This window comes from Crocodylus siamensis, chromosome 2 (genome assembly GCF_052110815.1).
Source record: "Crocodylus siamensis isolate JL-2025a chromosome 2, ASM5211081v1, whole genome shotgun sequence".
In the NCBI taxonomy this organism is placed as follows: domain Eukaryota; kingdom Metazoa; phylum Chordata; order Crocodylia; family Crocodylidae; genus Crocodylus; species Crocodylus siamensis.
The window spans coordinates 173041965-173054872 of NC_143396.1; the positions used below are offsets into that span (position 1 = coordinate 173041965).

A 12908-nucleotide genomic window follows, 5' to 3' on the forward strand; every position below is an offset into this window, starting at 1 on the left:
CAACCAGAGGCATAAAATCTAAGAGCACAGGACTTGTGGCTAGTATATTTGTCTCCAGAATTGGTCTGGCAGCTTTGTAAATGAGTGGGTGGAAATCTGCGGATCCATTGCACAGACCTTTGTCATATCAGCTCCTTGAGTTATTGACAGCAATAGGCTGTCATAATCTCTGGATCAGTGCTAGAGGAGAATGAGGGTACACTTTTCCCAGTGGGTTTCCAGTGCATTTAAGGAATGATGGTGCCCAAGAATCCTGGGTTCCTTTTCCAGCTCTGGAGTGGGGAGTAGGATTCAGTAAGGGAAGATACCTTTCTGCCCTGTCCCACTGTACTGGGATTCTGTTACCGTGGTCCTTCTCTCTCTCTGTCTCCCTCTCTGTCTCTCTCTCTCCCCCCTGCCCCCCCCCAGGCTGGCCAAAAGAATGAGTTGGAGACAAGGAGCCAGTTTTCTTACCCAGCCAATCTTATGTCACATTTTCCATTCCTGTCCGTAATTGGGTTTTCTAGTATTACTTTAAAAAACATTGCCTAGGTATTTGCAGTTTTTAATTGGTGCCAAAATGATTATGAAATACAGTAAATGCCAACATCCCAGGCATCTGAAGGGTTTAAGGACCACTTCTATCTTTTTTATTTTTTTATTTTTTCCAGAATATAAGCCATGGAAAACAGAGTTGTATATATGACAAATTAACCCAATTTCTCTGCTTGGTTTATAGGACAAACTGGATGGATTTGTTCCTGCTCACTTCCTTGGCTGGTACCTAAAAGTAAGAATCGGTCCTGTTTGTGTTCTGACACTTCTATAGGACTATTCTGCTTTTAAAGCTTGACTGCTTCTGTTTCAATGTTACCAGTGTTCAGAATTAATTATAGTTGGCAGTCATCTGTGAACTAGTTTAAATAAGCATCTCTCAAAAGTATGAGACCCCTTTTTCTTTTTTTGACAATTTTAGGTCATCTAATCTCTTTCCTATCCAACATTGCATTAACAAGCTTTCATTAACAAGTTTTTTCTTCCACATGGTTGATATTTCACGAAGGTCAGATCACTGAAACAAAAAATATAGAAGTCCATTAATTTTCCCAGCATTTTTCACTCTTGAGTGAACTTTTAACATAGACTGCAGGAAAGATGCTTTGCAGCATAAGCTGTGAAAATCACCATTCACCCATAATGATGTACCCATAGAATTCTACAAGTCAAGTATTTCACGCTATCTGTTAGGCTCCAAAGTCATGATTTGAAACGACTCGCAGGGCAGCGTTCTCATAAGTGTAACTGTCAGTATCTGAACAGACAAGGAGAGAGTTCCAGCTACACCTGCTGGAGAGGTAGCACCTGTTAAATATTGTTTAATGTGTATTTAGATCTACATGTGGCTCTCTTCTGCTCAAGTGAATATACTGACTAAATTGACCTCACACCAAAGCCCTTGTTTACCCTTTATTCTACATCCCCTTCTAAACAGTCCTGCTGACAATTAAAGCTCAGCTTTCTTGGAAAGAGAAATTACAAATTTCAGTTTACTTTCATCCCTGTTCAAAAGTGCAGCTGTTAACACAGCCATGTCTGTTTTCAGTGACCAGGAAAAAACGTAGGATTTTTATGAAATGCTTTCAAATTAACAGAATTGTAATTTACTCTGTATGCATAATGGAATACTTGACAAACTCTAGGAAACGATTGCTTCTTGTAGTCTCATACCCTTGCATAAGGAGACATTTCTCAAAATAAGGATCCCAATTAGTCATGTAGTGTTTTTACTATTACAAAAACAAACTCAGGGTTTATGTAGACATTTTTGGCGCACTATTGGTACTGAAGAATTTTGTTACACTACAGAAACATAGCATATGTGTGGCCACATGTGCACAGCCATTTCTCTGGAGTGAGACTATTGCCACAAAGGTGCCCATTCCAGCTAGGAGACAATAGCAGGCTGCTCCATAGCCTCCTTCCCCCACTGGAACTTATCAGTGAGTAGGACACATGTATAGACAGGCTTGCCTGATCAGCTGTTGCTGCAGTGGCAACAGTTGACAGAGCTGCCCACAAGCCACCCACGGAACTTCTATGCTGTGGATTGCCATTTTTGTGGCAGATCAGCATTTTCTTGTAGTGCAACAGAGAGCATGAATGCATGAACAGTTGCTTTTTGTTGTGCTAGAACAGCTGATACTGTGTGATAAAAGTAACATCTGCTGAAGTCCATAAGCATGTTTTTGTAGTAGTATATAATGTTTTTGCTTTAAAGTGAGGCTTTGGATGAAAAGACACAGCACAAATGATAATAGGGCCTTTGTAGGAACTAGGGGTCATGGACAGATGTTACGTTTCAGGAACTACATAGTCGAAGGGACAGACATGCCTGCCACCTGTAGTGTTAAAATATAAAGGAAACATCACCAAAATGTTCCTCTGAAACAGGAACTTTTCTGTAGCACTACATATGATGGCTGTTTGATGCACTGTAGCATTCTGGGGGACAAGGAACAGGCTGGGTGTCAGTTATTAGACTCAGTGACAGGGTTCCTTCCCCATTGGTGTGAGGGAGGGGGAAAGATAGGATACAGGGCCAAGCCATCCCCTGTCACGCCCCCTGGATGTAGTAGGCCAAACTGCCTTGCTACAACTTTTTACCATTCCACCTGGGGGTTTCCTCGCATCTGTCCTCACCAGTAGAGCTACCTTTTCATTAGGTCTTCACAGTGCTGCTGCACTTGTCTGTCCATAGCCAAAGAGTTGGTCTATCTTTTAAATCAATCTGTTAAATTTATTTCATAGAAAGAAAGGTATAAGCTGTATCTGAATCAGCTGGGTGAGTGTCCTCTAGAGCAGTGGTTCTCAACCTTTTACACACCAGGAATCATTAGCATCATTATCATCTTGCCACAACCCCCTGGCCTCGACCTGCTCTGCCTGCCTGCCCCCCACCCCTTCCCCCTTGGGCTGTTGCATCCGGCCCCCTCCCTCCCTCTCTAGCCCCTGAGGCTGTTCTCAAATGCTGTGTGCTCATCTCACCCCCCCCCCCCCGCTGCATATGGGCTCCATGCAGACTGCCAGTGTTGTAGCCTGTGTAGGAAACCACTCAATTCCCTGGGACCTCCCCACACCCCTTTACAGTCTTCTTGTGACCCACTTTTGAGTTGCAATGAGAAGTACTGCTCTAGGTAGCTGTTTGAGACAGCGTCCTTCCTGTCCATCTCAGGAGTTTTGCCCATTGGATTTGGTTTTAACAAGTACCACAGAGCAATGATTTGTATGCTACCACTCTAAAAGGAATATGCCTCCTGTATTCTTCATTGGTCATTAAAACACTTCATACAACAAGGTAACAAAAGTAGAATGTCTGTTTTGGTGCTGAGAACAAAGATGAGCACCGTCATCTTGTTGCTGGTTTGAATAATTAAACTCTACCTTGTGTATGTCTCAGTTCCCTGTAAAAACAAAACAAAATATTGAAAAATTAAGGACCTCACTCATCACTAGGTCAACCTTTTGTCATTGGTGATATCAGGACAGGTGTTTGTTGCACATTATCTGAATAAGCATATTTAACAAGTGTCTACTTTTCATTGGTTTCAAGCCAGTATTTAGTCACCGTAGCTAAGCACATTCAATTACAGCACAATTTAGCTGCAGGAGACCATATGTTGGTACAACTCTGCATGCTGTCAGCCAGCTTAAGGGGGAGAAGTGTGACAGAAGGGGATACAGAGCAAACCATCTCGTTCCACAGTAGATTGTGGGAAACGGTTTCTCAAAGAAAGGGTGAAAATTGTGGCGTGGCTGTAATCACTGCCCACTTCCACCTTGGGGCAGCACAGTTGCTTGATCCTGCTTTGTTTTGTAGAATTGTGGCACTGCTTTGCTCCTTGGAAGTTGCTCTAGTAATCAGACAGAGGAACCCTAGCAGTGGAAGAAACTCAACTGTGACCTGCACGGTTGCTGGCAATAAGGAGGGTCACTTCTGTTGCATGAATGTAGCTAGGAAGAAAGGACAGAGGGTCTATCCATTTTTGTTTACCTTCCAGTTGAACTATGAACCTTACTTTTTACCTATGTTCAGGTACTAAGGAATTTGGTTCATTATTCCTCCACATAAATGTTGCTTGTAGGACTTATAATACCTGAATAATACTGCTTCCAATACTGCAGTTGGACCTAGCCATGAAAAAAGCTGCTTGGGCAGAAGGTAACTGTAGAATCTGTTCACTCCTTGACTGTATTCAGGATTGACTCCTTTTGAAGAAATCCCTCAATTGGTTATATTTTTAACTTGCACCTAAGTGTCCTCTCCTCATGTCCACATCTTAATTCAGGCATGTGAACAAGTTACTTCTGGGTAAGCTTAGGGTGCAACTTAGACTGCATCAGCTACTCCATGGTAACAACCTGATTTATTTACTCTTGGCCACAGTAAATGTGAGGTAACATATTCTACTTTCATTGAGGGATCCTTGCATTACCATGGAGTAGGAGTTACTGAGGAGTATCTGATATGCTGTACGTTCACACCCTTGCTCCTCAATAATTTGTACGATAGCCTCAAGATAAGAGAAGCAGCTAGAGAGTTAACAGCCTGTCTGGTGGACTCAGAAGGAGCTTAGGATGAAGTACAGCTGGATCTCATAAGAAACTGCTACTTACTGCATCCTAAGCAGGACACTCTGAGGAGAGAGCAAGGTGGAAACACAGCTCTATTGCTGATTTGGCAGAGTTGGGGATTGAGGCTGAGGACAGATGGCTGCTTGAGAGTTGCATTAAGCAGGCCACGGGGAGCCTTTTGAGCAGCTCTGGACACTGCTAGCTGTTCACTGCTTCCACCTGGTAGCAAAGGCACCCACAACCATATCCATTGTGTGACTTGTATTTCTTTGTTACTGAATCTTCCCTGCCTGCCATTATTCTTTCTGGTGATGTAAGCGATGGCCTCAAGATTTTGTTCCACTGTGATTCCATGGCATCTTTTGTGACCGGTGCATCTAGTCAGTTTAAGGGTCATGGTACATTCTTAAACCTGACTTCAATAAAAAAAAAAAAAAAAAAAAAGTGAGACGTATAGGCAAAGTATTGTCATAAGCTTTCTAGCTCTACATACTCTGCCATATTTGGGTCTCACAGGCCAGAGTAGAACTAGAGTAAATGAAAATAACCTTGGGCACAGTATGTTCAAAACCAAATTAGAACCTTGGAGGGTCAGTCCTGTAACTTTGAAAAGATCAGACCAGAAGCTTGAAAATAAGTGCCATGTGCTCAAATATCTTTCCAGGTAGCAGAAGGTCTCTAAATCCATCCTAGGTCTCTTAAAATGTATAGAGTCTGACTTGAGATGACCAGTAATTTCTCTTTATTTATTTTTCAAAATGGCTTCAGTGTATTATGTAATGAAAAGTATTCTGAAAGAAATCTCTCCTTTTCTTCGATCAGACACTAATGATTCGGGACTGGTGGATGTGCATGATTATCAGTGTAATGTTCGAATTTCTGGAGTACAGCCTGGAGCATCAGCTTCCAAACTTCAGTGAATGTTGGTGGGATCATGTATGTACTACATACCATATTAATCTAAGATGGAAAAAAGCATTTGGACTATATGGTGCACATAGAGCCAAAACAGACACATAGGTGCAGAGGCACTTTGTTACAATGGCACAATATCAGTGACCACAGTGTGTATTCATGTCCTATACATTAAAAGTAAATTGGTCAGTTGCATATTCTAACACAGTGGAGACTTTCAATCACCTGTATATTTGTCCTTTTGACTAACTTTATTTGGTGTCTTTTTAATATAATGGCCTTGTCTGTCCCTTCCCTTATTTTAAGATCAACCAACTATCAGTGGGTGTGGAAAAACCTCTATCAGCAAAAATACTGTGAATTTATAAACTATTTTTTTCTATGGAACCACTAAATGTCTGTCTACCAGAAATGAAGAAGCAGTCTCTGCCAGAATAAATGTATACTAAAATATATGAAAATGTTTCAGTAAGGCTCTCTGGTGATGGTTTTGATCACAGAACTGATGTGTGAAGAATGCAGGTAAAATGAAAGCCTTTAATGTAAAGTCTAAGCTTGTGTTTCTTCAGTATCTGCTTATCAATTAAGAGTGTAGGTCAGCGATTTCCAATCTTGTGAGACTCAAGGCATCTCTTGGAAAACACCAGCTTTTGGCTTTCACTTGCTTTTTGACAGCAGAAAAATAATAGAACAGTTCTACTGTTACAGCAGATTCAGAAAGACCACACAGCCAGTCACAAAACATTGTGACTGGCTGTGTGGTCTTTCTCAGTCATTGGCTGTGGTCTTTTCTGTGAACATTTTTCTCTGTTCTATCAATAACAAATGCAGTGGGTTGTCGAAGATGTAATAGGGAAATAAAATCATTCTTAGAGCAGTCAATTAGGACATGTCACATCCATGCACCACTTGAGCATCAGCATCAGATCTGATGATGATCAACTGAGAATAACAGTTTTAGTGCTGGTCTACTCTTTGGTGGAATACTGTGCCCCAGTCTGGTTAAACAGTGCTCATGCTGATAAGTTTTACATGCAACTCAACCAAGCAGCGTGAATCATTACAGGAACAATCTGATCCACCCCTCTTCAGTGGCTCCCTATAATTAGTAACATACAGACTTCCCCATTAGGAAAAAAAATGCCTTAACTAAATTATGGACTAAAATAAAAAATAACCCACAGCTGCCTATACATGAAGATCTTTTAAACCCACCATGTCCAAAATTTCAAATCTAGACATCCCACTTGGAGAACAGCAATTCAGCTTGAGCAAGACTCATCCAAAATGCCTCGATGCAAGAGTGGCTCAATTCACCCCTAAATACAGAATTTATTATTACAAATCCTACCCTTAGACCTGGACCTGGTCTAATTAATACAGAAATTTTTACAAATCCCACCACCATAAGATTACAAATCCCACATTATTACAAATTATAATTATTACAAATCCCACATTAGACTTGGACCTGGCTTTGATCTCCCTAGACATCTTTGGTATTCTCTAAACTGAATCAGGACAGGACATGGAAGGTGTAGATTTCTGTTGCATCAATGGGACTGAACTAGCTCAACAAACTGTAGCTGTGGCTCCCCTTTTCAAACTTTGAACCACATCATCTCTGAATGCCTTTTTCGTGCATTTAATGGAACTCTATCGGATTTGCACAATACTAGAAATGAGGCAATCAGGTGGCTGCAAAATGTAGACATAAAATTGTGAATATGTTTTCCCTTGCTATGTGATTATAATCTTATCATATGCTAACTTGCGCAGTGGCAGTATCATATGCTAACTTCCCCTCCCTCCCTCCTCCCTAAAAAAACAAAACAAAAAAACCCCCAAACACTTGAGCACTTGGATCTTACGGACCATGCTGGGGATCTTAATTAAAGCTTTGCTTTTGTCAGTGTACTGAATCCATAGAAGCATTAAAATACTTAATATTTCATTTTAAAAGCAGAAACGACTTTTAAAATCTTCTGTTTTGATCTTCTGCTGTACAACACAGGCTGCATATCTTGAAGTGATGCACCCTTTTCTATATCTAAATAAATTGACTTTTGGACTGGTCTGGGTATCTCGGTTCCAGAACAAGTTTCCTAGTGTGATGCTATTTTAGCTACAGTTGCATACAAATTCACCTTGTTTTTATTTCTGTTGTGCAGTTTCTTTTGCAAAATAGACTTTGCAAACAGGGTTTTTAACATTTTTAATGTTCATTTTGCTTTTTAAAGATGGTCATAAAACCAAGAACAGTTTTTCTGAACAGTAGACTAGAGTACTGGAAACTACCATTGTTGAACTAACAGTGAACAAGAGATGCTGTTGTGCTCTTTAATTAAAGACAGACAGTATTCTCAGCACTGAGCTCCATCTCTGCCATTAGCATTCAGTAACAGTATGGGGCCATGGGAGAAATTCAGTTCTCCGATAAACTTCACATTCTGATCCTGGAGGCAAGTTATGTCCAGTTACACACAGGAAATGACAAGCAATCTATTATGGCATAACAAGGTAATATTCCTTTTTTAGTGTGCTTTAAGACTTTCCCAACAAGGAGCAGAGATGTGAGGGTCCAGTTGCAGTAATTAATAGGAGGTCAGTTCCACAGTGGTTTTAATATTGAAGAGGAGGACTAACACCTCTTCCTCAGACATCTGTTGCTCCATCACATGAATATCTGGACACTTAAAATAGGGATAGGTATAAGCTCTGCATCCTAATCTGATTAACATCAGATCAACTGTGTTCTAGACAGATTGTTCTGTTGAATGAAAACGTACCTCTATATAGAAGCAGGTATCTAATATTTCCATCTGAAAGGTTTCACTAGGTTAGTGGTTCTCTATAACGAATGGACGAATGCATCAAATCAATGATGGTTCTCAACTTAGGGTGCTGCAAGACCCTTCCCCCAGTGCTGCTATACAGCAGTGGCCAGGTAAAACTGCCCTACATACCAGGAAGAAGCCGGCTTGTTCTTGCCTCATTAGGTTCTTTGCTAACCCTAAAGCAGTCAGCAGAACCAGTTTATGCTGCAGCCCTTCACAGTCTGACCCTGCCAACTTCTACCCAAAAGAGACATGCTGAACAGTTCCACCTGCCCTGTGTTTGTCTGTTTCCAGGAGACACTGCAGGGTTGGACTGGGAAGGTCTGCAGCATGAACTGACTCTCCTGACTGTTTTAGGATTAACACAGAATGCTAATGAGGCAGGAGAGCGTGCATGTGCTACAACACTTCCCGGTCTGGCTGTCCAGCAGGTGCACAGGGCAGTTTTACATGGCTGTAGTGGTGGCACCTGGTTGAAAACTGTTGAGATAAGATTAGGCAGCATAAAAGTGGTTCTCAACCAGCTGTGCTGCCAAAAACAAAAAAAAGTTGAAGACGGGTGCCCTGACTCGAAAAAGGGTGTGAACTACTACAATAGGACAGTAAGTTTAACTTTGGTTCTGCTGCCTGAAATATTTTTTTTTTCCTTTTCAGTGGATAATGGATGTGATCATATGCAATGGCTTAGGAATTTATTGTGGAATGAAGACTTTGTCGTGGCTTTCTTTGAAGACATATAAATGGCAAGGACTTTGGAACATTCCTACGTACAAGTACGTTGCATTTGAAAGTATCTCAGTTTGTGGAGCATCATGTTGTAAGGATTTAAATTGCATGCTGTAGCAGTGATTTAAGGAACTTGAAGATTGAAGGACCCATTAGTTGTGACATGACTGCAGAATTAAGTGTTAACGTGATCTTTTTTCACACAATGACTGAATTTTTAAAAAATACATCCTCCTACAATGATGTTAATAGTTGATTAGGAAATGTTTATAAATGGTGGTTGTTCATGGAAACCAAACTAGTGTATGTATTAGCATGAAGGAAAGATGAAAGGGAACTTTGTTTTGACCTCCGAGGGGTGCACTCGTGACATCCAGGGGATCCCAATTTGGAGGGACTAGATCACCAGCATACAAAATTTCAGTAGTAGTAAAATAATTAAAATATTTCTTCAACTCTTTAAATGATTTTAAGTTGTTTAATAGTCATGCAGCAGTTGTGTGCACTATTGGTACTGAATTAGCTTGTTTTATATTCTCCTTAATAGATGATGCATAATTGAAACAGCTTCATATACTGACTGCAACGGCTCTGAATTTAAGTTTGTATGACTCAATAATGCAATATTATAGCAGGTTTCTTCATGAGGAGAGGCTGACTCTCAGTAATTTCAACTTAATAATGCATTGGATACAAGGCAAACTCAAGGCATTCCTAGATCTGTGCAGAAAAAAAACCTGTTTTGAATTGAAGCCTGAAATAAGACATAATTTGGTTATTTTTCACTCCTTAAAACTGGTGTAAGAGGGTTGATTAACGTTCTTCTTGTTCTTCCCTCCCTCCCTCCAGAGGTAAAATGAAGAGAATTGTCTTCCAGTTCACTCCATATAGCTGGGTCAAATTTGAGTGGAAGCCAGCTTCAAGCCTGCGCAGATGGCTAGCAGTTTGTGGCATCATTTTCATAGTAAGGAAAGCATTGTGCTTTTTAATTGATCAGATGACTGTCTATCTCTTGGAACACCAAGTTGTGTTAGACTCTTTCACAGTAATGTTTGTTTAAATTATAGATGTAAGTAGTTTAACATGCAACCTATGCTTAGGTAAATTAATAAAGGCTGCTGCTCAAAATGCAGATTTCACATAAGTCAGTGTTGCTCCCCATTTCCCAGGGAGATACCTACCAATTGAAAATTGAGGTGGCTCCAAGTCAAAACCTTAAAGCTAGCATTTCAGGACTGGGCAGTATCTGATCTTTTGTCTCTTGTCTGTTTCTCTAACACCAGGGATAATTAAAGTAGTATTATATGCAACCTAAACATTTTGATTTTGGTTGGTATGAGGCAGAGTGTTATGTAGTTTTGTTTTCAAAGATAGTATAGTTAACCCAGATCAGTCAGTCCCAAGTTAGTGAAAAAGTGCAAAGGGCATTTTAAATGCTTTTGATGTTTTCTGAAAATACAAGCATGTTAGCTACTATTTTATATGTGTATGTAAATATACACATATATGCATATGTACGCACGTGTGACATCTAACATTATGCCACAACTTAGAATTGCATACTGATCAAAGGTAGATTTTACATATGTTATATGATATCCTATAATATACTGTTGTAAATTATGGTGTGGGTGTGTGTGCACATGCACACGCGCGTGCACACACACTCGTATATATCTGTACATTTTATCAGCATGCTATTCTAATATGTGGCTTAATCACTTTTGAAATTAGGAGAGAGTGAATGATTGTCATGAAAAGATTTGTCAACTCTTTCAAGGGTTGCCAATCAACTCTTTTTAATCCATTTTAGCACTGTGTGCAGTTTATCAGTCAGCCTGGCACAACATGTTGATAAGAGGATGTCTTTAAATTGATCATGGGAAAAGTTAAATTGCAGGTGCTAAGGAACAATATGTTATCTGTAGCAATTAAGTAGTGTGTGGGATTGTCAACAGCACAGGCTTACAGTTTGCACGAAAGGAACCGATCAGTTGAATGAAGACTCCTTAGTATCAAACTTCTCTTTCCAGACATTAATTCTTGTGCCAAAATAGACTTATTGAAATTTGTAGTAAATTGTATAGAAAAGCTTAGTAAAAATAGCAGTATTAAAATGTGAACGGTTTTCAAATTACCTTCCACCAGACTTGCACACACCTTCTGCGCACAGTTAAATCAATTTACCATAGCTGAATCTGAAGCATGAAGGAGCTGACAATTTCATATTGCTCTGGGGTGATTACAGTGATTGTTTCATGGCAGCTGTTTTGTGGTTTATAAAATTTTATTTAGCTGACTAAGTAGTAGTAGTATTTAAATAAAAGGTAAGATATAAATACTTTTATTCAGAATAAAAAAATTCCTATACTCCTCAACCATAACCAAAATGTTAAGCCCTCTTCTCCCCAGCATCCCCTCATTCTGCCACTTGAAACCTCAGTTCATCTAAGAACCATGTTCATTAAATGCCTAATTCTTGTTACAAGTATCCAGGCTGTAGCCATATAGTCTAAAGGAAAAGGCAATCAGGACTCGTAGTAGAGATGATATGTTTTATTAGACCAACAAGATTTTTGCAAAAAAATCTTTAATTGCAAGCTTTCGGGCACAAACACCCTTCATCAGGCATTGGAGAAAATATTGTAAAAGTTCTTCTGGGTAGAAATGAAAGTTCATATTTCATAGGATTTCACAGAGGAGTCAATAGATGGAAAACTCTTCTGAGCAGTCTGTTCATAGCTGGTATGGAGCTTCTCATCTCTTGTGAGGATCTACTATGAGTCCTGATTGCCTAATTCTTGTTAAGCTGAGGTTGAGCTGAGGTTTCATCAGTGCTGTTTGTATAGTGCACAAAGCTCAATTGCTTGCTTATACTTTTCGAATCCGTCAGACCTAAGATTTCTTAAGGGTTAAGTCACCAAATGAACATCCTTAGAATTAGATATAAGGCTGTTTTCACGCTTTACCAGTGCCATGTACCTGACACACTAATACAAAAAAAGGTCCCACGCTACATCCCAAATAACATGTTAAGTTTAGGTTTTTTGTTTTTTTTGATTCCTGCATCATGTAACAGTGGACACAGCAGGACCCTATATAGACTGAAATCTTATGGAGCCTTAGAAAGCTGAAAGTAATTTTAGCTTCAGATTTGTGGGTTTTTTGGTTCAAACTTCTTTTTTTTTTCAGTAACTACAGAACAGAAAATCTGAGGAAGAACATTTTCCACACTTTTCCTTCTAACTTATTTGTCCTGTCAGGCTTGTTCTCTGTCTTATCTAAAGTTTCACAGCTACTAGGACCACTGGGAATCTAGGCTCTAGCTTTAAGACTAACTTGTTCGGGTATCAGTAGAAGTCTAGACTTTGCAGCAGAGAGCTCAGCATAGTCTGACATGTCTGCCTGAGATGCTAGGTAAAATAGTACCAGCTAAGCTCTGTGCTGATGCAACTAGTAACAATGCTTACCTAGATTAAAGCTACCTTGGGTATGCAGTCATGGTTATCACAGAGCAGATATACCCTGTGAGGGCTTTAATGCACTTGGGCATAATCCGCTTCAGTGATGATTCTTCTGTGATGTTTTCTTCAATAGGCAAGTTCTTATGCTTGGGCATAGCTTACATGTACTGGGGAAGGTAGAAGGGCACACAGTGCTTCCCTGCCATTGTTTAAATTCAATTAACTTATGGTTTATCATAGGAAAGTTTTGATACTTCTTCCTGATCTGTTTGCTCCTAGCTGTCCCTCCTCTCTGTTATTCATAGCAGCCCAGGTAGGAACTCCCAAAGCGAGATATTTCCTTCTCCTGTTCTAT

The 12908-nt window shown here is 39.9% G+C and overlaps 1 protein-coding gene across 1 annotated transcript in view; it reads left to right on the forward strand.

Moving 5' to 3' along the window:
- PTDSS2 (phosphatidylserine synthase 2) overlaps positions 1–12908 on the forward strand; it is a 75837-nt gene that overhangs the window by 50227 nt on the left and 12702 nt on the right. Inside the window, exons 6-9 of the mRNA XM_090032335.1 lie at positions 719–769; positions 5434–5547; positions 9018–9136; positions 9939–10053. Coding sequence (XP_089888461.1) covers positions 719–769; positions 5434–5547; positions 9018–9136; positions 9939–10053 — 399 coding nt within the window. The remainder of the gene's footprint in view (positions 1–718; positions 770–5433; positions 5548–9017; positions 9137–9938; positions 10054–12908) is intronic.